The following is a 21,739-nucleotide window of genomic DNA, read 5'->3' on the forward strand; positions in this document are numbered from 1 at the left end:
ACCCATGGCCAACTGTATACACCTTATTATAGGACTGACTGCTTTCTATTGAATTTATTTTTTCATGTTTCTGCTTACTGCAGCAGATGGGAAGCTCCACAAGTGTACAATCTTTGTATCCCCACCCCCCACCACCTGCCTGTCCTATTAAGGAACTTAATTTCTTGGCCTGAAACAAAAGGGAAGAATCCAAACAAATTCCAGATAATAGAGGTGAAGAATCTCCTTCACTCTGGTGTACTTGGATAGAATGACAACTTCTCAGAAATTATTGGATTCCAGGCCATTAATTAATCAATACAGCCTAGCTGTATTGATTAATTGAAACTAGATTATAGTTTCCCTTACCAGTGTTTACTGATATGGACCAGTTAAGGAGCCCTTAGTTTTGTGAACTAAAATACAATTGAAGTTTCTAATTATGTCATGATAGCATTTTAAATTCATTAGAATGCTTTATCTTAATAGAAAAAAATTATTTCCATACATTTATACCTTCTATCTTCATATTCTTCCAGCAAGGAATATATTTGAGAATAGCTATCCTAACCTAATAGTTTACATAAAATGAACTAATGCTTGTCATATCACTTTGAAAAACTATGTTTGCAATGATAGTCCCATTTGTATGGTACTGTAGTTTATGAGATATTTGTAAAATCATAGATGATTGTGTTTGATTTTCACAATAACTGTGGGAGGTATAGGAACAGAAATCATTATCCACATTTTACAAATGAGATAACTAAGGTTTAGAAGGAATAAATTATTTGTTCCACATCACATGGCTAGTGAGTGATTTGAGCTGACATGAATACGTAGGGCTTTTGAGTCCAAGTTGATTGCCTTTTCCATTATCCTCTTTGTTGCATGTGTTGATAGGAAGCCTAACCTGCTGAGAAAATGATTGAGAAAGAAGGAAAGATCAAACGGAAAAGTCATGCATACACATATATATACACACAAACATATTCAAACAACTTTTTTTTTTTTTCCCGTACGCGGGCCTCTCACTGTTGTGGCCTCTCCCATTGCGGAGCACAGGCTCCGGACACGCAGGCTCAGCGGCCATGGCTCACGGGCCCAGCCACTCCGCGGCATGTGGGATCTTCCCGGACTGGGGCACGAACCCGTGTCCCCTGCAACAGCAGGCGGACTCTCAACCACTGTGCCACCAGGGAAGCCCCAAACAACAACTCTTAATAAGAGTAGAATACTATGCAGTAATAATCAGTGAGTCAATTTATGGTCATTATATTTTCACGATGTGGTAAAATATAAAGCAAACTCCCTACTATGCTCCTATCATCTTCCCTTCCCTCCAAATCCAAGTGGTTTGGATGAAAAATTAAAATAGAATCAGTAAAAGAAAATATAGCTGGATTTCTTATGCTCTTGGAATGGAAGAACCTTTTCTAAGCATAAACTGGGGAAAATAATTACAAATATGACAGAAAAAATACTAATTTACTTAATTTACGTAATATTTATCAATACATATCAGTTGTTAAACAATTAGAAAAATGGTTTAAGAACATGAAATAACAGTTCATAATTCACAGAAAAGAGAACTGAGATTGCCAATATACATGTTTAAATGTTCTCAACCTCATAACTAAAGAAATTCATACTAAAGCAATAGTATAGAAATGAAATACCCTTTTTTACCAATTATACTGGCAAAGATGTTTGAAGTGTAGCCATATCTCATTTTGGTGATAGTGTATAGAAACATGCACTATTGGTAGGACTTTAAATTGATGCCATCTATTATGGAGGATAAATTAGCAATATCAAAACTTTAAATGTATGTGCCCTTTGATCTAGCAGTTTCACACCTGGAAATTTAAAGCATGAATACGTGCACATGTGCTTCAAGGTATATGTACTAAGATACTTTTTGAACGTTGGTGGTGATCACCAAAAAAAAAGAGAAAAGAAAAGAGACTTAGATGGTCATCAAGGATTGGTTAAACTTCTATAGACCCATATAAGGGAATTCAGAGTGATCATTAAAAAGCGGCAATTTATATCTATATGTTCCAGTGTAGACAAAATTCCAAAATATACTCTTAAGGAAAAAAAGTATGGTAGAATCTCATTTGTATGTGTATACATACATACACACACACACATACACACACATATATGTATATGTATAATATTTGGTTGTCTGTGTACAAAAAATTTCTGGAGGGGTCACAAAAATCATTAATAGTATTTTCCGTAGGAGATTGAGGGAGGTACCCTTATTTTTCACCTTCTGTCCTTCTGAGCTCTTGGCATTTATTACCGAAAGCATTTATTACTTTATTATTTAAGGGGAAAAAATAATTAGAGAATACCTCCTTCAACCCCATTTCAACCTCATGCCTCCCTGTAGCTGTTTCCCAGTTGTCACCCCTTCACCATCAGACTTTATGAGTTAGTCTCCACTTTCTCATATCCCATTCATTTTCTCAACTGTCTGGAGTCTCATTTTTGTCCTCGTCATTTCACTGAAACTGCTACAGTTATCTCCAATTATCTCTCAGTTCATATACCCAGTGGCTACTGTTAATATTTTAACACACTCTATCTTCTACAGTAATGGACAACCATCCTTTTAAGAGTTCTCTTCCCTGGGCTTTTATGATACTTGAGTCTCCTGGTTTTCCTTCTGTCTTTCAGATTCTTCAGTCTCTGCTGTCAGTTTTGTAGATTTAAATGTTAGCATTTCTCAGTCTACATGTTCTATTTCAGTATTCACATTGTCTTAGTCTGTTGAGACTACAGTAATAAAACATCATAGACTAGATAGCTTATAATCAACAGAAATTTATTTCTCACAGTCCTGGAGGCTAGGAAGTCCAAGATCAAGGTTCTGGCAGATTCAGTGTGTGGTAGGAACCTGCTTCTTGGTTCAAAAGGCTTCCTTTTCTCTGTGTCCTCAGATGGGGGAATGGGTGATGGATCTCTTTGGGGTCTATTTTATAAAGGCACTAATCCCCTTCACGAGGGCTCCACCCCCCTGACCTGATCACCTCCCAAAGGTCACACTTCCTGATACAATCACATTGGAGGTTAGCATTTCAACATACATTTTGGGGTGAGACATTCAGTCTGCGGCAAACATCTACTCCCATAGGAACCTCAAACTTGTACTAAACTTGATTTTATTTCCCCCCTTGGTTCAACCAACATTGCCCCTCACTTCCCATCTCTGTAAAGGACATTACCATCTTTCTACCCAGTGGCTCAACCTTGACTCTATCCTCTCCCTGATGCCTCCAGCATTGCAGTCATTAAGGCCTATTTACTGCCTAATTACCCCCAAATCCATCCACTTCTGTGTTTCTGCTGATCTAGTTTGTGATCTTTACTCACGTTACTATCATAACCTATGAACCAGTCTCTAAGTCTTTCATTATTTCTCTCTCCTCTGTGTACCCCTCTCTTTCTCCACTTTTTAGCCAAAGTATACTCTTGCCAAGGCACACATCTGATCATGTCATTCACCTTCCACCACCCACAACCTTTCTATGTCCATCCACTGGCCTTGTGATCAAATTGGAACACCCACGTTACTACGGGTCCCATCATGGTATCTCTCAAGCCTCATTATTCCCCATACCTCTTCTCTCAGCCCCAACACACATCCACACTGCACCAGAGCCACACTGCTGAATTCTTTTCAGTTCCTCAAACACCCCAGATTTGTATGTTCTCACTACAGGCCTTCTCACATGCTGGCCATTCCCTCTAGAATGCTCAGTACCTCCACATCCTCATAGAGCTAATTCCACTCCATCCTTTAGTTCACAACTTCACATTACTTTTAACTCCAAGAAACTTTCTTTGAATCCCCAGCTGAAGATCCAGGACCCCTACTAAGTGCCCACAGAGCCACTATTGGATCCTTTTTCCTAGATCTTATCCCATTGTATTATAATAGATTTTTAACTCACTAGATTATAAACTGTGTGTGAGTACAAGGACCTTGTCTTTCTTCTTCACCTTTGTTTCCTTGCGTCGGTATCTAGTATAGTGCCTGGCACATAATGTACACAAAGTAACTATTGAATGGATAGATGGATTCATACATATATTCATTTATTCAACCAAATAATGGCTGAAACTAATGGGAAAGCAAATAGTCATGAATTTAGGGATGATTAGAAGTAAGTGTCATTGAACTTCATCCGTGTCTAACTTCTTTTTTTTTTTTTTTGGCCTCGCGGCACGGCTTGTGGGATCTTAGTTCCCTGACGAGGAATTGAACCCATTCCCTTGGCAGTGAAAGCACAGAGTCTTAACCACTGGACCACCAGGGAATTCCCTCTAACTTGCTTACCCTCTTTTCACCCATACTTAATTTTACGGTAACGATGAGGCTGAAAGCCTAAATTCAGAAAAAAAAAAAAAAACTAATCTTTCCACTCACTCTTACACTAGTAAGTATGTTAATTGAGTGGTTTATGAGTGTGGTTTGGTTTAGTTTCATGGTTTTTTTTTTAATTCAGTATAGTTGTGTTTACATTGAATTTGTTTAATAGGCACTAGTAGATTTTATTCCATTTGCAATTTAAGAACAAAAAAAGGTGTGTTACAATATGGTACAGTTTCTGTAAGGAGATTGTTCCCTAGTGCCTGTCATATTGGAGGCTGGTTGAGTTTTCTGCCCTTCAGAACATGTTTTAATATTTATAATCTTGTCTTCATTCTGTGCTTGTCTTAATTGTCTGTATACATGTATATGTACCAAAAATAGGTTGAATGTCGTTTTTGACTGTGATGATAAATTTCCTTACCATGAGTTTAAGTGAAAACTCAGACTGACAAACATCCTTCTTTACCATTAGCAGCTGGGTTCATTAGACTATCCTGTCAGAACAGAGGCTGAGAACAGAGAGAAGGAAGATCAGCAGTACATGTTACGTTTTCATAATAGCATTTTTTTTTTTTTTTTTTTTTTTTTTTTTTGCGGTACGCGGGCCTCTCACTGTTGTGGCCTCACCTGTTGCGGAGCACAGGCTCCGGACGCGCAGGCTCAGCGGCCATGGCTCACGGGCCCAGCAGCTCCGCAGCATGTGGGATCTTCCTGGACCGGGACACGAACCCGTGTCCCCTGCATTGGCAGGCGGACTCTCAACCACTGCGCCACCAGGGAAGCCCCATAATAGCTTTTTGTGTGAGTGGTTGTATGGTATTTTTTTAAGTAAACATAAAAACCAGTGAGTAGTATAAGCAGTAGGGACTGGCTTTAACTGCAGCAGGTAAATCAGTGCAGCTAGGGCTGTCAGGATCCTCGGGGGCACATTTTTTTTAGCACACAAGCAGAACTCTGATGAATGAGCTCTAATTTCTTTCTTTTCTTTTTTTTTTTAATCCAGGTAGGAAAAGCTTTATATTCAATACTATAGGAAAGGATCTGCTCTTTCAAACAGAAAACATCAGTTGGATAGTTTCACAGATACGAGGTTGAAAAACAATAAAATCTGGGGAGCAAGTAAAGCTGCCTTTTTCCCAAAGTGAAAGCTCAGATGCAACTTTTAAAAAACTGATTAGACCCTTTGTAAGTTTATTGGTAGAGTATTAGGATACTGAATATTATTAATTTCTACCTGGGAAATTTTCAAACAAGGTAAAGTGCCTTAGGAACACATACTGGTGAATACAAACGTATATTGCTGTACTCAGTTTATGGCTGAGCTGTCTTTCCAAGAACTCAGCAAAGCAGTCTAGAATCATAACTGCCACGCCAAGCAGAAATTCACCTGCACTGGAGTACAGGATTTTGTGTGGCAATAAGCATTTTTTTCAGTTATATTTTTAATTAAAAGTTTCCCACATTTGGAACTGAATCTGTAAAGATGTGGCAGATTGAGCTAGCACATCCAAGCACCACTGGTGCTTTGGGGGAAGTATGCTTTTTAAAAAATTGGATGGTTGAGCTGGGAAAAATCCAGCTGTTTTACTTAACATTGCACTAATCAGAGTTCTTTGACTCCTTTTTTTCTTCAGTGAATCCAGTGGTGTGTGTGTTGGCTCCTCACCCCCAACCCCTTCACTTTTGTCTTGTAAGATTGATTTCAGATAGTGATGTGGGTTAAAGCAATATAATATTAATTCACTGTAGTGGGTAATAGAAAGCTATTCCTGCCTTGTAGTTTCTCTCTTAAATAGGTCAGAAGCAGCAGGTAATCTTCATCAGCAAAGCAATTAGATTTTTAACCCTTAACTATCACATTGAGCCCTGAATTATTCCATGGTGTTTGGGATGATGGGGGTTGGGGAGTAGGGGTGCAGGGGTTGGGAAGAGAACCAGTAGTCAAGGGATTCACAACGTCCACTTTTGAGGTTAGGTTCCTTGATGGCCATTGTCAGATTGGACTGGGAAGCGTCGTTTTAAACTCCTGTTTTTCTCTCAATAAATCCACATTCCGCTTTCCATTAGAGAAGTAAACTGTAGTGCCATACAGAGCTGCTAAAACTCTAATTAGCAGATCTAAGAAAAATCAACTCATAGGAAGGTACAGGAGGAGGTAAACATGCTTAGAGGGCACTTGGGCTTACTAATGCTATTATATAGAAATATTTGCACAGATAATGCCTCCCCACCGCTGCCACTCCCAGGCTGCTTGATCTTCCTGTTTACTGTAATCCTGCTTCTCTGGGAATTACTTCTGTCTTCTCCAAGACACTTTCTTCCCAATACAGGAAGGGCTTGCTTATTTATTCATTAGCAATGTTGCACATATTAGCAACTTTGGTGTTCAGTTCATGGGCGTAGGTGTGTATATACACACAAACATACATAAATGCTGAACAATAGGAGACCCTGAACTATACATATTAACAGCTGAAATTTCTGTAACCAGGAAGAATTTTGAATTCTAATTCCAGGTGGCTTGGTTATGATATCTGTTTATGGCTGTATTTGGAAGTTAAACCTTCCAGATACAGCCATAAACAGATATCAACAAATGTCAAAATGACATTTGTTCAGCACTGGAAATACAGTGAATAAAATTATCCAACTCTCTCCAAAAGAAAAAAAAATGTAACTCAGATAAGTTAATGAAAATAGTACCTAGAAACATTAAACTAGGATAAGAACTGCAAAGGAAATAAAACGGATGTGAGAGAAAGATTGTACTTGCAAGGTGGGATGTGGCAAATACCTTTTAGTAGCGGGCTGGGGATCATCTAGGAAACATCTAAAGCTTCGCAGCTTCGTTCTCTAGCACAGTTAAGAGATTCTCCTCCACCCCCAGAGTTGCCTCAGTTTTTTTCCTACAGCTTTTGACTCCAAAATTGTTCATGGAAATGGGTGGAGCCTCGCTTTTCTTTCCTTTCTGTCTTAAAATGGTTACATTTGCAGAGCATGCTCCTTGAGTCCTTCAAGCTGCAGCTTCTCCCAGCTGCCTTTGGCTCTAATCTCCTTATAGGTGTAGCACCATGGCAACAGGCCCAGCCTAGAGCCCAGGAACCTTGTTTCTGTTACCTGAGGGGCTGGATGCAGCCTGAGGAAGAGAAGAATATTACCTGTCCTGCAGCCTATTTGGAAGATGACTTCATGTTCTGTAATATGTGTTTCTGTTCTGCTTCTACTGAAGACTTGAAATTACACCTGGAAAACATTTATCCAGAGATGTTATCAGTAACTAAAGGCAGCAGGGGAAACCATCTTCTATTGGTTCTTGTCTTCTAAACACAGAGTTGTTTTCTGAGATGTAGTTCAGAAAGTGATTTGCTGTACCATGACATGTGGCACCGCTATGATTTTGGGGTGCACTGCAAGATGGCTGTACAGTTGCTTCATGTAGGTAGACATTTATTTGGTTTGAGATAAAATTAATTTATGTTTTAGAATATTTTCCTAAAGAATTTAAAACAAAAAAGTAAGCCTTATTTTGTACCTCCTATTTTAAATATGCCTTCATCTTCCCTGTTGAGAGACTCACTCCCAGAGCAGGATAGCCTTTTCCCCTACAAGCAACTCCTCCTGGGAAAAACGGGCTGGAACTGTTGTTTCATGTATTTAGAAAAGATTACAGTATCCTGTTGCCTCAACCAGGCTTCCTATGAAGCATATTGGGAAAGTTTGTATGGTAATTACATTAAAATTTGTTTTTGCATTTAGTTATTTATAGTTGATATGCTCTGTTGACAGTATATAACATGTCATTGTCTTATCCAGTAGAACAAAAGGAAATAAATGTGGAGCCATTACATTGTTATATTTTTAGGTGCAAAACATTAGGTGGCTTTTGTGCATCCTTTGTATTATCAATGGTAAATATAATTATTGAATTTTTGACCATAAAAAGATTGCTGAACATTAGAACACACATTTTTGTGTGTGGAAAGAAGAATGGACTAAGGTCCTATTGCTTAAGATGTTTTTTACTGTATGGAGTTTGATTAAACAGTGTTAGAATGGAAACAGAAGGGAAAGAGCAGCCTTTCGTGCTAGTCTCCTATATCTCATTACTTTATAATTTAACTGAAAGCTACTCTGGCATTAAGTATTTTGGTTCCTTTTTAAGTTAACATGGTTATTTCAAGGAAATGAATGAAGCTGCTTATTTAATGTGTTTTACAAAAACAAATGTCTTTCCACAAGGCATTTCTTTTTATCCCCATTACTAGGTACTTCTGCTTGAAATATATGTATTTAACTCTGGGTGTTTCAGTCAATAAATAGTATAATTATTGAGTAAAACTGCATAGCTACCCAGTTCTGGATTCAAGAATATTGTGTTTTATATTGTTTGGCTTCATTGATTCTTCCAAGGGGAAGGCAGTGAAGTACTAGCTCCTGTAGTGACAAGAGTCATGCTTCCCCGCATTCCTTTTTAAACAACTAGGGGACAGAATCAACCAGAATGCCTGAACAGTGTTGACAAAGGTCTGTTCTTCTAGTTTGAACATTTCTTTTGAGGGTGGGAAGTTTCTTCAAGGCATTTTACTCTTTATTCATATTTGTACAGTAAAGCATAGATAGAACCAAAAGCTTGCCAGAAAAGAATTCCATATAGAGCTGGAAATCAGACCTTTGGAAAAGCAGGGTCTTGTGCTGAAAAGTTTGGCTTTGATTCTGGGTTTGTGTATGTATGTTTATTCTGCCAAAGCAGAAGGAAACAGAATGAGGGTTCAGTCACTGCTATTTTGTCACTGATAATAGAGGATAAAGCTATAGCATGGAAAAAAAAAAAAGTAAAAGAAACGATATGTCTTTTGATAACACCTTTGCATAAAAAAAATGTGTAAGATAACCTTAGATGATATATATTTCTCCATCTCCAACACAGGAATGTGGATAAAAACAGTGTCTGTGGTGGAGCTTCAAGCTCCCTTGAGACTAGTAAAATTATAGTACATTTTTGTGTTTTGTTGAAAAAAGTAAGTGTGTACACACAGACACAAATATGTATGTGGCTTATCTGTGCCACATGAATATGGTCCTATTATTATTGTTACAGATTAACTGTTAATTTGCTCATTTATTTTCCTCTTAGGCATTTATACATTTGGTTAAGCCTCCATTGCATTTGACCTTTATTTTCTTGTTGGCCAAGTAATTACACTACCATAAATATCTCTTTCTACTTTTAGGTCTCGTGGGCTGCCTAAACTAAAAGAGTCACGTTCCCATGAATCCCTGCTGAGCCCATGCAGTGCAGTGGAATGTCTGGATCTTGGTAGAGGGGAGCCCGTATCAGTGAAGCCACTCCATAGCAGCATCCTTGGACAAGACTTCTGCTTTGAGGTAGAAAAGTGTAGGAAAAAGGAAGAGTAGTTAGACAACAAAGAGATTTTTCTATCCAGTATTCCTATGATCGCATTACTGTATTGATGATTTGATCATCTTAACTGGTTTTCAGTTGCTGAAAATTACCTACTTACAGGGGAAAAATTGGAAATCTGCTAATCTGATTATGTTGGTGATTAAAGTTATTAATGATGGCTTCTCATTCCTTTTGGGCTTGTCTGCTTTCAAAATAAATGAGTTCTTCTACTCAGTGCTCTGTGGTGACCTAAATGGGAAGGAAATCAAAAAAAGAGAGGATATATGTATACATATAGCTGATTCACTTCGCTGTACAGCAGAAACTAACACAACATTGTAAAACAACTATACCCCAATTTAAAATAAATAAATAAATAAATGGGTTCTTAGTGCATTCTCAGCAGAGGTCACAAGATTAATAATAACTTATTGTTAGTATTTTAATTTTTTAGTATTGATAAAGATATCACACAATATGTTATTATTTTTCTCCTGAAAGCCAAACCCCCCAATTTTAATGATCCTTTTGAGGAAATTGACTAAAACCATAATTTTTCTAACTAAAACATGGGCAGTTCAAGATCTGGGACCATGTCTTATCTATCTTTGTAATCCCCAGCACTTAGCCCAGTCCCTGGCACATTGCAGGTGCCTAATTTCTTCAGTGAACAAATTGCCCTTCACCAGAAAATTATCATCATCACCTTTTATAAGGTAATTTCCCCCTCCCAAAGTAAATGGCCAATTGGCCATTTGCAAATTTAATTTCAAAACCATCCATATACTTGTTAGTGTTATGATTTAATTAATGAGCACAAACTTACAAAGTTATTAGTGATGAGTCCTATGTTAGATATTGTAGAAGTTGAAAGATGTTTTATACCTTTTCTTATGGACCTGCACTATCCAACAGAAATACAGTGCAAGCCACATGTGTAATTTTAAATTTTATTAAACCCAAATCCTACCACTTCTAACATGGAACTAAAAATTATCAATGAAACTTTCTACATTCTTTTTTTAAAAACTGAATCTTCAAAACCTGATGTATATCAGTGTAACCTGTTTACACTTACAGTACATCTCAGTTTGGACTAGTATTTCACATGCTCACTAGCCACATGTGGTTAATAGCTACCATATTAGACAGAATGTAACATCTGATCTGATTCACTAGGTTATAATCTGAGATTGAGTTAATATATGAACCACTTTAGCAATTTGGACAGGTCATTTATTGGTGTTCTTTTGTATAAAAGTCACTTGAACTTTGCCATATTTGTAGAACTCAGTTCAACGGATTGTATGCCCAGCCAGGTGTTAGGTTCTAGGCATAGAGACAACATGCTTCATTTTTAAAGGACATTGATAATAATCATCAGGCTAACCTAATTAGATGATTGGCAATCAGACTGGTTGCCTAGTAGAAGAGAAATGGGTTCCAAAGTAATTCTGGTAACTCTTTTCAGTTTCACGTAGTAACCTTCTGTAACATAATGAAGGCAGTCCCAAGAAATAAGCTGTTTTAGAGACCTTCTTCCCTTTTTAGTTATTTTTATTAACTCAGAATTGAGCATATTTATTTGCAGGTAATTTTTAAAGGTTTAAGTTTAATTAAAGATTTTTAGTTTTGTTCTTTCTGAACTGTAGGCCAGTTTTAGGTTCCTGAGCTGAATTCTCAATGGCCTTTGTCTTCATACCTGCATTCTAGTAGATGCTAACTAGATAACAAAACAAAAAGTGAATGTGGATGTACATATAGATATCATAAAACCAGCAAATATAATTTTGGTTACCATGTAGTATAATATGGGTTCATAGCATATCTCTAAATCTTTCATGATACAACTAGGAAGATAGAGACCCCAAGCCCTGCATTTCCTTTTCCTTATCTCTAATCTTTATGTTGAAGGTTACCTACTTAAGTGGAAGTAAATGCTTCAGCTGTAACTCTGCTTCAGAGAGAGATAAGTGGATGGAAAACCTTCGCAGGACAGTTCAACCAAATAAGGTAATAGTGGCTTTGAATGTCCAAAAAATGTATAACTCTATAAGCAGTAAGTTGATTGAAGGTAAATAGAGTAATAATACCTTAAATTTTATAGAACTTTTAAACACATATACGTTTTGTCCTTTTATGCTCAAAATAATCTTCTTACAGATAGTATCATGATTTTACCAGTGTGGATAAGAGCAGCGGTCCCCAACCTTTTTGGCACCAGGGACCAGTCTCATGGAAGACAATTTTTCCACGGACGGCAGGGGGCGGGGGTTGGTTTGGGATGATTAAAGTGCATTACATTTATTGTGTACTGTATTTCTATTATTATTACATTGTAATATATAGTGAAATAATTATACAACTCACCATAATGCTGATAGGAGGCGGAGTTCAGGCTGTTGTGTGAGCGATGAGGAGCGGCTGTAAATACAGAGGAAGCTTCGCTCGCTCGCCCACTGGCTCACCTCCTGCTGTGTGGCCCAGTTCCTAACAAGCCACGGACCAGTACCAGTCCGTGGCCTGGGGTTTGGGGACCCCTAGATAAGAGGACTCAGAGAAGTTAAGTCACTTGACCAAGTGAGAGGCTAGTACAAGACAGAAATGGGACTAGAACACAAGTTTCTTAATTACTTACTTATCTCTGTTTTATTTGCAGAAAGCTAATTCAGTTGCCACAAGACTGGCTATATGAGAACTTACAGGATGATATTTTTTTAACCCAAGTAAAATAAAATGTATGTGGCTCTCTAAGAGCTTTCTATTATCTTGAACAATGAGGTAGCAATCCCCTTCATTATTTTTTGACTGCCCTTAATGAAGTACATAGCATCACCTACTTTAAGAGGAAAATGTTGTCTTTCTGGGATTTCAACTCTCAAACACAACTTTGTTACTTCTTTATAGGACAATTGCAGACGAGCCGAAAACGTTCTCCGTTTATGGATTATTGAAGCCAAGGACCTTGCCCCTAAAAAGAAATATTTCTGTGAACTGTGCCTTGATGATACCCTCTTTGCTCGTACAACCAGCAAGACCAAAGCAGACAATATTTTCTGGGGTGAACATTTTGAGTTCTACAGCCTTCCACCTCTTCATAGCATCACAGTTCACATTTATAAAGATGTGGAAAAAAAGAAAAAAAAAGACAAGAATAATTATGTAGGGCTAGTCAATATCCCTACTGCCAGTGTGACTGGTCGCCAATTTGTAGAAAAGTGGTACCCAGTGAGTACACCTACACCCAACAAAGGAAAGACAGGAGGACCTTCTATTCGGATTAAATCACGTTTCCAAACTATCACCATTCTGCCTATGGAGCAATACAAAGAATTTGCAGAATTTGTCACCAGCAACTACACCATGTTGTGTTCTGTTCTTGAACCAGTAATTAGTGTGAGAAATAAAGAAGAGTTGGCCTGTGCCTTAGTGCACATTCTTCAAAGTACTGGCAGAGCCAAGGTAAGTGGAAAAGGAGGGTTGCGTTACCCAAAATCTCTTCCCTACCTTTTATGAAGAAAAAACACATGTTTACTGTGGAGATTCAAATTAGAGATATATGCTTTGCTATTGGTCAAAAAAAAAAAGAATTAGGAAGGAAACCTATTAGTGGTTCTTAGATCCACTTATTAGTGGAGATTATAAAAGTAAAGAAGTAAAATGGAGACTAACAAGTATTTATTTAAAGTTTATTTGCATGAAATAGAGATACCGCAGCTAGCTCTTTATTGTCTGACAAAATAAATGGTAGGATTGGTGGATAATCCCACAATATGTTCAAGATTATTTATCTTTAGTTCTGGAGTGCATTGTATGATGGTTTTATTCCTCACTATATTTTAAATTAAGATTAACTCATGACTGTACCCAGCTAGTCACAGAAGGAGGTATTCCAGAAACATGCTGGTCATTAACAAGAGTCTTCATGAGATTAACATCTAAATTTGGAATTAAAATACCAAGGGATGTTATTTAATTGTTAGCTGTCTCATGATAACCTTATCTCAATTCATGCTGGATAGAAGTAAAAGTTCAGGAAGATAAAAGAAAGAAATATACTAATTGTATAAAGAACACTAAACAAATGATAGAATCTTTTTTTTAATTTTTATTGGAGTATAGTTGATTTACAATGTGTTAGTTTCAGATGTAACAATTGATAGAGTCTTTGATCAGCCTGAACTGTGGTAATTATCACCTCTGTGAGGCATATTCACTTAACTAGGCTAAATCTCCATTATATTATATGCAAATTGGTCATGGTAAAATTGTATTTTAGATCTAGAGGAGTTCACAGCTAGAATAATTTATGTAGAACTGAACAATAAAATAAAGCGTTTTTAAAATTTCTTGATACAAATCAGAATATATCAAATATTCAATATTTAGTCCCTTATTTAACTGCCTTCCTACTGATTATCATTTTGGTGGTTGAATTTACTAATAATAATTTTGAGCTTTCTGGTGTTAAAAATGTGTCATTGAAATTTTGAGTCTCATCTTTGAAATTGTATGGATATGTTCTTTCTGTTCTTCATTTGCTCAAGGTTCAAGGATATATGTAGGATTTTTTAACAGCTTTATTGAGGTACAATTTACGTATCATAAACTATACCCATTTAAAGTGAAAAACTCAGTGAGTTTTGACAGATTATCCACCCATGGAAACCACAGCAGTCAAGATACAGAATGTTACCATCACCCCCAAGTTTCTTCCTGACCCTTAGCACAAGAGTTTTAGTAGTGACTCCTAAGTCTACGACTCTTTTACAGTGTTGATCTACCCTGGAATAAATCCCGTTCATGTTTAAAATGCTTAATTTTAAAATAAAAGTAAATCAACAACTTTGAAATATCCAGTGAATATATAACATTCAAAATACAGGATGTTTTCAAATTGAACAGTAAACAATGAACTTTAAATCAAGTTCCTTAGACTGATGAGAAATGAAGCAGTTGTTTCTTAAGGGCTTTATTTCTCCTTATGCCTTCGTTAGCTATGGATGGTTGGATGGATGGATAGATGGATGGATGGATGGATGGATGGATGGATGGATGGATGGATGGGGATACATACATACATACATACAAACAAATACAATCAGGCTAGAAAATGAGTTCAGATGTTTAGTTCAAGAAATGTCATGTTGATACTATAGACCAATTTGTAACAATTATATATTGAATGCCTAATATGTGTCAGAAGCAGTTAAATGCTGGAAATATAGAGGTGAATAAAAATAGACACTGTCTTTGGTCTCATGGGACTCAGTCTTCTGGGGAAAACAGATGTTAATCAAATAATTACGGAAATGTGTGATTACTGCGAAAAGTGCTGATTTTTAAAAAGTTATATTGTGCTGTGAGAGTGTGTATTAAGGGGACCTGACTAGTGGAGTTCAGGGGCAGTGTTGGTAAGAGAAGGCTTCACTGAAGAAAGATGTGCAAACTAAAATCCAAAGGATCTGAGGAATTAACTCCATAGCAGTGAGGGCTGAGCAAGGGTGGGAGTGAAGCAGAACTGAGAACAGCATTTGCAGAAATCTCTGTGGTGAATAGACAACATTGTTATTAGAAAGGGCTTGATGTATTCAAGGACCTACCGAAAAAAAAAGGCCCTTGAGACTGGAGCAATACAGAGAAAATGGTATGAGATGAGGCTGGGAAGATAGACAGAAAGCAGAAAATATAGAGACTTGCAGGCCACATTCAGAACTACAGTCTATATCAAAAGTGCGATGAAAAACCTTTGAAGGAATTTTTAACTTAGGATTGGTGACACCTAAAATTTTATCCTGACTGACTTTTTTCTTTCAAATGAATCTGGTAGCTTTAGTTTTAAAGCAGCATTCCCAGGATGTTTGATATTTCATCAGTCTCTCCTAATGTATATTATTTATTCAGTTGCTTTCTGCCTAACTGAACATTATTCTACCAGGATTTTCTGACTGACTTGGTGATGTCTGAGGTGGATCGTTGTGGAGAGCATGATGTCTTGATCTTCAGAGAGAACACCATTGCCACCAAATCCATTGAGGAATACCTCAAGTTGGTGGGACAACAGTATCTTCATGATGCATTGGGTATGGAGAAGAAAAACATCTGTTTTCTTTCCCTTTTGATTTTTAGACCCTCATGAAACAACCAGATGGAACTCAAATTCTGCATGTTATCTGGTTCTAGCTGATTAAAGTGTGAAAGTTGGAGTTTCAGCTGTAAGAAGTCTCTGCAGTACTCAGCAGGGGAGGAACAGCAGATTGATTTCTTACACTATGTACCGAAAGAGAAAGTTCATCAGCATAGGCAGCTACCCCCATGCCCTCAAGTCCCTGAGATTCTGAGATACACAGTAATGTTAGTAATGAGATGTCATTTCTAGTTGACTTGTCTCCCCCAAAGTGTTGGGTATTTATATCATGATATAAATACATTACCTAAGTCTTGAAAGTGTTAGCATTTGTTATTATGCATCAAAAATGGAGAAACTCCTTCCAATTCCCATAACTCCCAATTTCTGCCTTCCAGACCTACAGAATTTTTCACAACTAATCTTTGTCCAATCAGTAGTTCTTAATGACTAGGCCACCCACTTGCAGCTCCATATTTGGTCGTGAAATTCAGGTGTTAACCACTGGAGTAAGGCACTGTGCTCGACACTTTGATATACATTCTGATAAAGCAGACATGAGTTCCTTGAAGAACAGTGTCATTTTTTTAATCCCCATATCCCCAGTACTTCATATAGAATGTAGAGCAGCACCATCCTAAAGAAACATAATGTGAGTCACATGTGAGTAATTTAAATTTTCTAGCAGTCACAGTGTAAAAACGGTAAAGAGAAACAGGTAAATTTAATTTTGATAACATTTTATTTAACCCAGTATATCCAAATATTATTTAATATGTTATCAATATAAGAATTATTAATGAAGTATTTTACTTTTTTATCCTAACTCTTGAAATTGTGTGCATTTTATATTTATTACACGTTCAGTTTGCACTAGCCAAATTTCAAGTGCTCGGCAGTCACATGAGACTATCAAGAATAGACAATAAGGTATGAATGAATGGATAAATGTTTGCCCTTAGAGAGCTTACAATATAGATAGATAAGAAAGATAAGGATATCCCTATAACCAAAAAGAGAAAGAGAATCCTGTGCCTTTTCAAATAATTAAAGAAATTGATTATACCTGATGGAATTATAAAATTTCCCTTGTGACATTTATGATGTGTGTGTGTAGCTCGAAGTTTAGCAAGGTTTATGAAAGCAGAGATTGGACAAGGGAAATGGCAGGGATTAACATAGGGGAAAAAACCTCATGAACAAAAAGGTATCGAGGTACCAGAGAACCAGGCATGTTTGGAATATAGCCAATTAGCTGGAAAATAAAGTGAAAAAGACAAGTCAACAACAACAAAAATGATTAGACAAATAACTAGAACCAATTAGTTGAGGGCCTTGACTGCCTGGCTGAGGAGTGTAGATTTTACAGTAATCACTGGTGAACGACTGGAAGTTTTGAGCAGGGTGTTTTTAATAGAATCAGTTTAACAGAGTGATTTAAATGGGTTGGTGAAGAAAGCAGCTGAACGCAGAGAGCAGTTAAGAAGCCATTATAATAAGGAAGGCAAGAAATAACAAGACTGTGAATGAGGTAATCGCCAAGAGTAAGAGAAAAGTTGGATCTAAGAAATATTAAAGAAGTTGAGCTAATAGGACTTGGCAACTTTTCAGTTTGTGAGAATGGGGCAGGGCGTGGTGGAGGAGGAGATCAAATATTACAGTGAATTTGGGGCCTTCCTGAGTGACAAGAAGGATGATGAGATTCTTAACAGAATGAGAACATAAAAGTAGTAGGCTTGAAAGAATGAGAAATGATATTTTCACTTCACATGTATTCAACTTGAAGTTCAAGTAGGAAATCCCAGGGGTTCTAGGTAGGAAATCCCAAGACATCTGTCTAGCTGGCTGGTGAAAATTTAGGACTAAGTTACCCATGTGGAGGGAATCAATGAAACTACAAGATTACAGGAGCAGGAAGAGGATAGGGCCAAAGACAGATCTAACAGTGCACCTGGTTTATGGTGTAGAAGGAAGCAGAGGAATCAGGGAAGTGGTCAAAGAGAGAGGAAGCATGCATGCACACGTGCAAAAAAAAGAAGGAAAATACTGTGTCTTAGACACCAAGAGGAAAAAAGTATCAATAGAGATTGAGGAAAGTAAAGATTAAAAAGAAAACATGGCTATTGCATTTTGATGACTCGTGATGGCTGGGACTGCTCTCAGGAGCACAGGAGCCAGGTTGCACAGGCTAAAAAGTGAATGACTGCTCAAGAAACAGGACCGTTGTGTTTACCTATGCTGGACTCACTGTAGTAGCAGTTAATTCCTACTTTGGAGAAGTACATTTTTTCTTCTCCTGCTTCCTATCTTCATATTTATTTCTTTTCTCTAAGTCATGTGCTTTAGTTTAAGATCTAATAGGAATTTAAAAGAAGACTAGTGAAAATGGATTTTCATTGACATTAGGAAAGGTACAGAATCAGAGTTTCACATAAAAAGCTTGTACAGTCATATCATAAATTACATATCGTGGTTTGCTCTAATGATTTGCACTGCCTTATAAAAAGCAATGATGATGCATCTCAAACAGTATTCTCTATTCTGGGGAGATAAAGGTGTAGATATTTGTTGACCATCTACTTCTTAAAAATCAGATATTCATATTCTACCATCAGTGTGCTAAATAGGCTTCCCAAATGAAATAATTCCTGAAGTGAAAAGGAGAGACAAGTCCTTTGTTAATCATTACAGTTAATTATTAACTGTCCTAGAACAGTTAATAGTTAAATAGCTGATTGGCTCAATGAGACCTGAAAATTGATTCAGTGAGCAGGGGAAGAAATTCAAGTAACCCCACAAAGATCTCTATTATATTTGTAACCCAAAAGCAAGGACCAGGGTGGTGAAAATGGCTACTGCTTCCAAGAGCACAAACAAAATTAATTGGTAAGCTTCTTCAGGAGAGAGATTCTACTGTCTTCTCCCCATCGAACTCCCCATATTTCTAGTTAGCCTTTTTTTTATATATATAAATTTATTTTATTTATTTATTTTTGGCTGCACTGGGTCTTCATTGTGGTATGCGGGCTTCTCATTGCGGTGGCTTCTCTTGTTGCAGAGCACGGGCTCTAGGCACATGGGCTTCAGTAGTTGTGGAATGAGGGCTCAGTAGTTGTGGCTTGGAGACTCTAGAGCGCAGGCTCAGCAGTTGTGGCGCACGGGCTTAGTTGCTCCGCGGCATGTGGGATCTTCCCGGGCCAGGGCTCAAACCCATGTCCCCTGCATTGGCAGGTGGATTCTTAACCACTTCACCACCAGGGAAGTCCCTATCAGAAGTTTTAAATTAGAAGGCTTCACAGTGAAGTCTCAGTGAACCAAAAAATCAAATTAATAAGTACAGCTGAGCACTCTGAATAATTAAAGTTTTGTTGTATTTCGTACACTTTGGGCAAAAAAAAAAAAAATAGATGTTATTTGCAGACTACCTGAAGAATTCTCAGAGAAAATTGAGTTAAAAGTTGCCAGTCATATTAAACAATATCTACCTGCCTTTTAGCCAGTCTTCGTTTATCTTGATTAAAAGCATTACTATTTACAGACTCTGCCTCAGTTAGACTTAAATTAAGTCTTTCATCTGTTAACCCCTTTTACCTTTCTCATTGAAATCAGTTTGCATGTTGATGCATCTGATCAACAGGAAACACCATCTTCTGTGACATATAGAAGGCCTCTAAATTAGAGGGCCTAATTAGAGGCCCTCTAATTAGAGGGCCTCTAAAAAGGCCTAATTTCCACCACTGGTGGCAGAGGCAAATTTCCTTTTAGCAATAGTATGTCCGTACCTAGTGGCTTATTTCTATACGTGAAATTTAGATGCTAGATAATAATGAGTTAATGAAACACACCATAGAACATTCTAGGCACAAACTCAAATTTAAACAACATATTGAACACCCATCCTCTTTGTCCTTGATCTCTTTTTTTAAAGGCAGGAGAGCAGACATGAAGGGATCATTAAATCTGTCTCAGTAAGTTGTGATCGGCTAAACAGCTTCTAGGTGCAGATCTATAAAAGTTCACCTTTCAATGTGGTACTTTCCACACTATCAGACATATGTTACAGTTCTTTTTTTTTTTAATTTATTTATTTTTGGCTGCGTTGGGTCTTCATTGCTGTGCTTGCGGCGAGTCGGGGGTGGGGGGCTACTCTTCGTTGCGGCACGCGGGCTTTTCATTGTGGTGGCTTCTCTTGTTGCGAAGCATGGGCTCTAGGCGCACGGGCTCAGTAGCTGTGGCTTTCAGGCTCTAGAGTGTAGGCTCAGTAGCTGTGGCACACAGGCTTAGTTGCTCCACGCATGTGGGATCTTCCCGGACCAGGGCTCAAACCTGTGTCTCCTGCATTGGCAGGTGGATTCTTAGCCACTGCGCCACCAGGAAAGTCCCAGGTTACAGTTTCAAAAGTGAAAAGAATTTTCTCAAGTTTGGAGGATTTTAAATATATCATAATCAGGTAAAAATAAAAACTTTAGACAATTAATTTACTTCTGGACCCTTGAGTTGTTTCTTTGGTTCTTTTCTTGAAGAATAAAAGAAAAATACTCTCAAAATTCACAAGTTATTTATTAATATTAGTTATTATCTCCTGGAATAGGTATAACTCACCTAGGTATAAGCTGAATATTAATGATATAAATTTAGAGGTGGATTGATTTTTACATGAAGTATTTGACATTGATGACTTATTTTTAAATTCAGGTACTCTTTAAATGAGGTAAATTCTGTGTGAGCACATAGCATAGGTGATGTTGAGAACATGTTCAATAGAAATCCTGTGAGAGTTGGTAAACATTTTTAAAAGGCTTTTACCAGTTTTGATTATTTCACTCTATGAAAAGTTATTCTAAATTTACAAGGTTTGTACATAACAATACTTATTATATGGAGCCCCTACTAAGTACCAGGCACCATATCAGACACTTTTCTTTTCATGCACTATTTTCAGATCCTCACCATAGCTCTAGAGGGTTGGAGTGATTAATGCTATTTTCCAAATAAAGCACCCAAAACTCAGACTAGTTAAGTGACTTCTCATGGCCCCACAGTTGGTTAAGTGATGGGTCCAGGATTTGACCCTAGATCTTTCTGACTCCAAAGCCTTTACTTTTTCTCTGCACCACTTTCTTTTCTGTGCATCACTTAGATTCCTCTTCTCCAAGCATTGTTCTTCCAAATAATCAGTTCCCATTCCTGTATCACAGCTATTTTTTAAATCTTTCATTTATCCTAGTACTAACCATTTTGATAGAAAATGCTCTTTGATATTGCTGCTGCCACTTAATTTTTTATAGGAATTACTGTTCACTTTCATGAAATCTATTAATAACTAGCCTGAACTTCAGTTAATATAAGCAGATTTGAAAGGAGCTGTGAAAGTTCTACTCCTCTGTCATAAAGACCTATAAAAAACAAAAAATAAAAACATACTACCATCTCTAACAAATATTTATTGAGCCCCTGCAATGCTTTGGAAGCTATTTAATAGGCTTGGGATTTGAACATGAATAGAACCCAGTCCCTGACCTTCAATGGTATTCATCCTAAAGATGAGACAGGCGTGTGAACAAATAAGCACAAAACAGTGTGAAACATAGAACAGAACAAATACATGGTATAGTGCATGGTGGAGGATAAACAGGTGATAAACAGGTAAGGTAAGGATTTGCTCTTTCAGGAAATACTGGGCATATCTCTATAGAGGCTAAGATATATGAACAGGGCGTCTAAGCTAAATTTATTTGGAAAAACATCCAAATTATATAAAGAGATGCTCTGCTATGTGCTATGTTGAATGACTATCCCCATTAGGAGAGGTAAGCCTAGAGACCCTTACTTGAATCTG

General features: G+C 37.3%; 1 protein-coding gene across 12 annotated transcripts in view; it reads left to right on the forward strand.

Moving 5' to 3' along the window:
• RASAL2 (RAS protein activator like 2) overlaps window positions 1–21,739 on the forward strand; it is a 380,363-nt gene that overhangs the window by 334,042 nt on the left and 24,582 nt on the right. For all 12 annotated transcript variants that reach the window (XM_067728748.1, XM_067728749.1, XM_067728751.1 and 9 more), the window contains 4 exons: window positions 9,601–9,754; window positions 11,688–11,786; window positions 12,681–13,235; window positions 15,712–15,856. In XM_067728748.1, coding sequence (XP_067584849.1) covers window positions 9,601–9,754; window positions 11,688–11,786; window positions 12,681–13,235; window positions 15,712–15,856 — 953 coding nt within the window. The remainder of the gene's footprint in view (window positions 1–9,600; window positions 9,755–11,687; window positions 11,787–12,680; window positions 13,236–15,711; window positions 15,857–21,739) is intronic.

This window comes from Pseudorca crassidens, chromosome 2 (assembly GCF_039906515.1).
Source record: "Pseudorca crassidens isolate mPseCra1 chromosome 2, mPseCra1.hap1, whole genome shotgun sequence".
NCBI lineage: Eukaryota > Metazoa > Chordata > Mammalia > Artiodactyla > Delphinidae > Pseudorca > Pseudorca crassidens.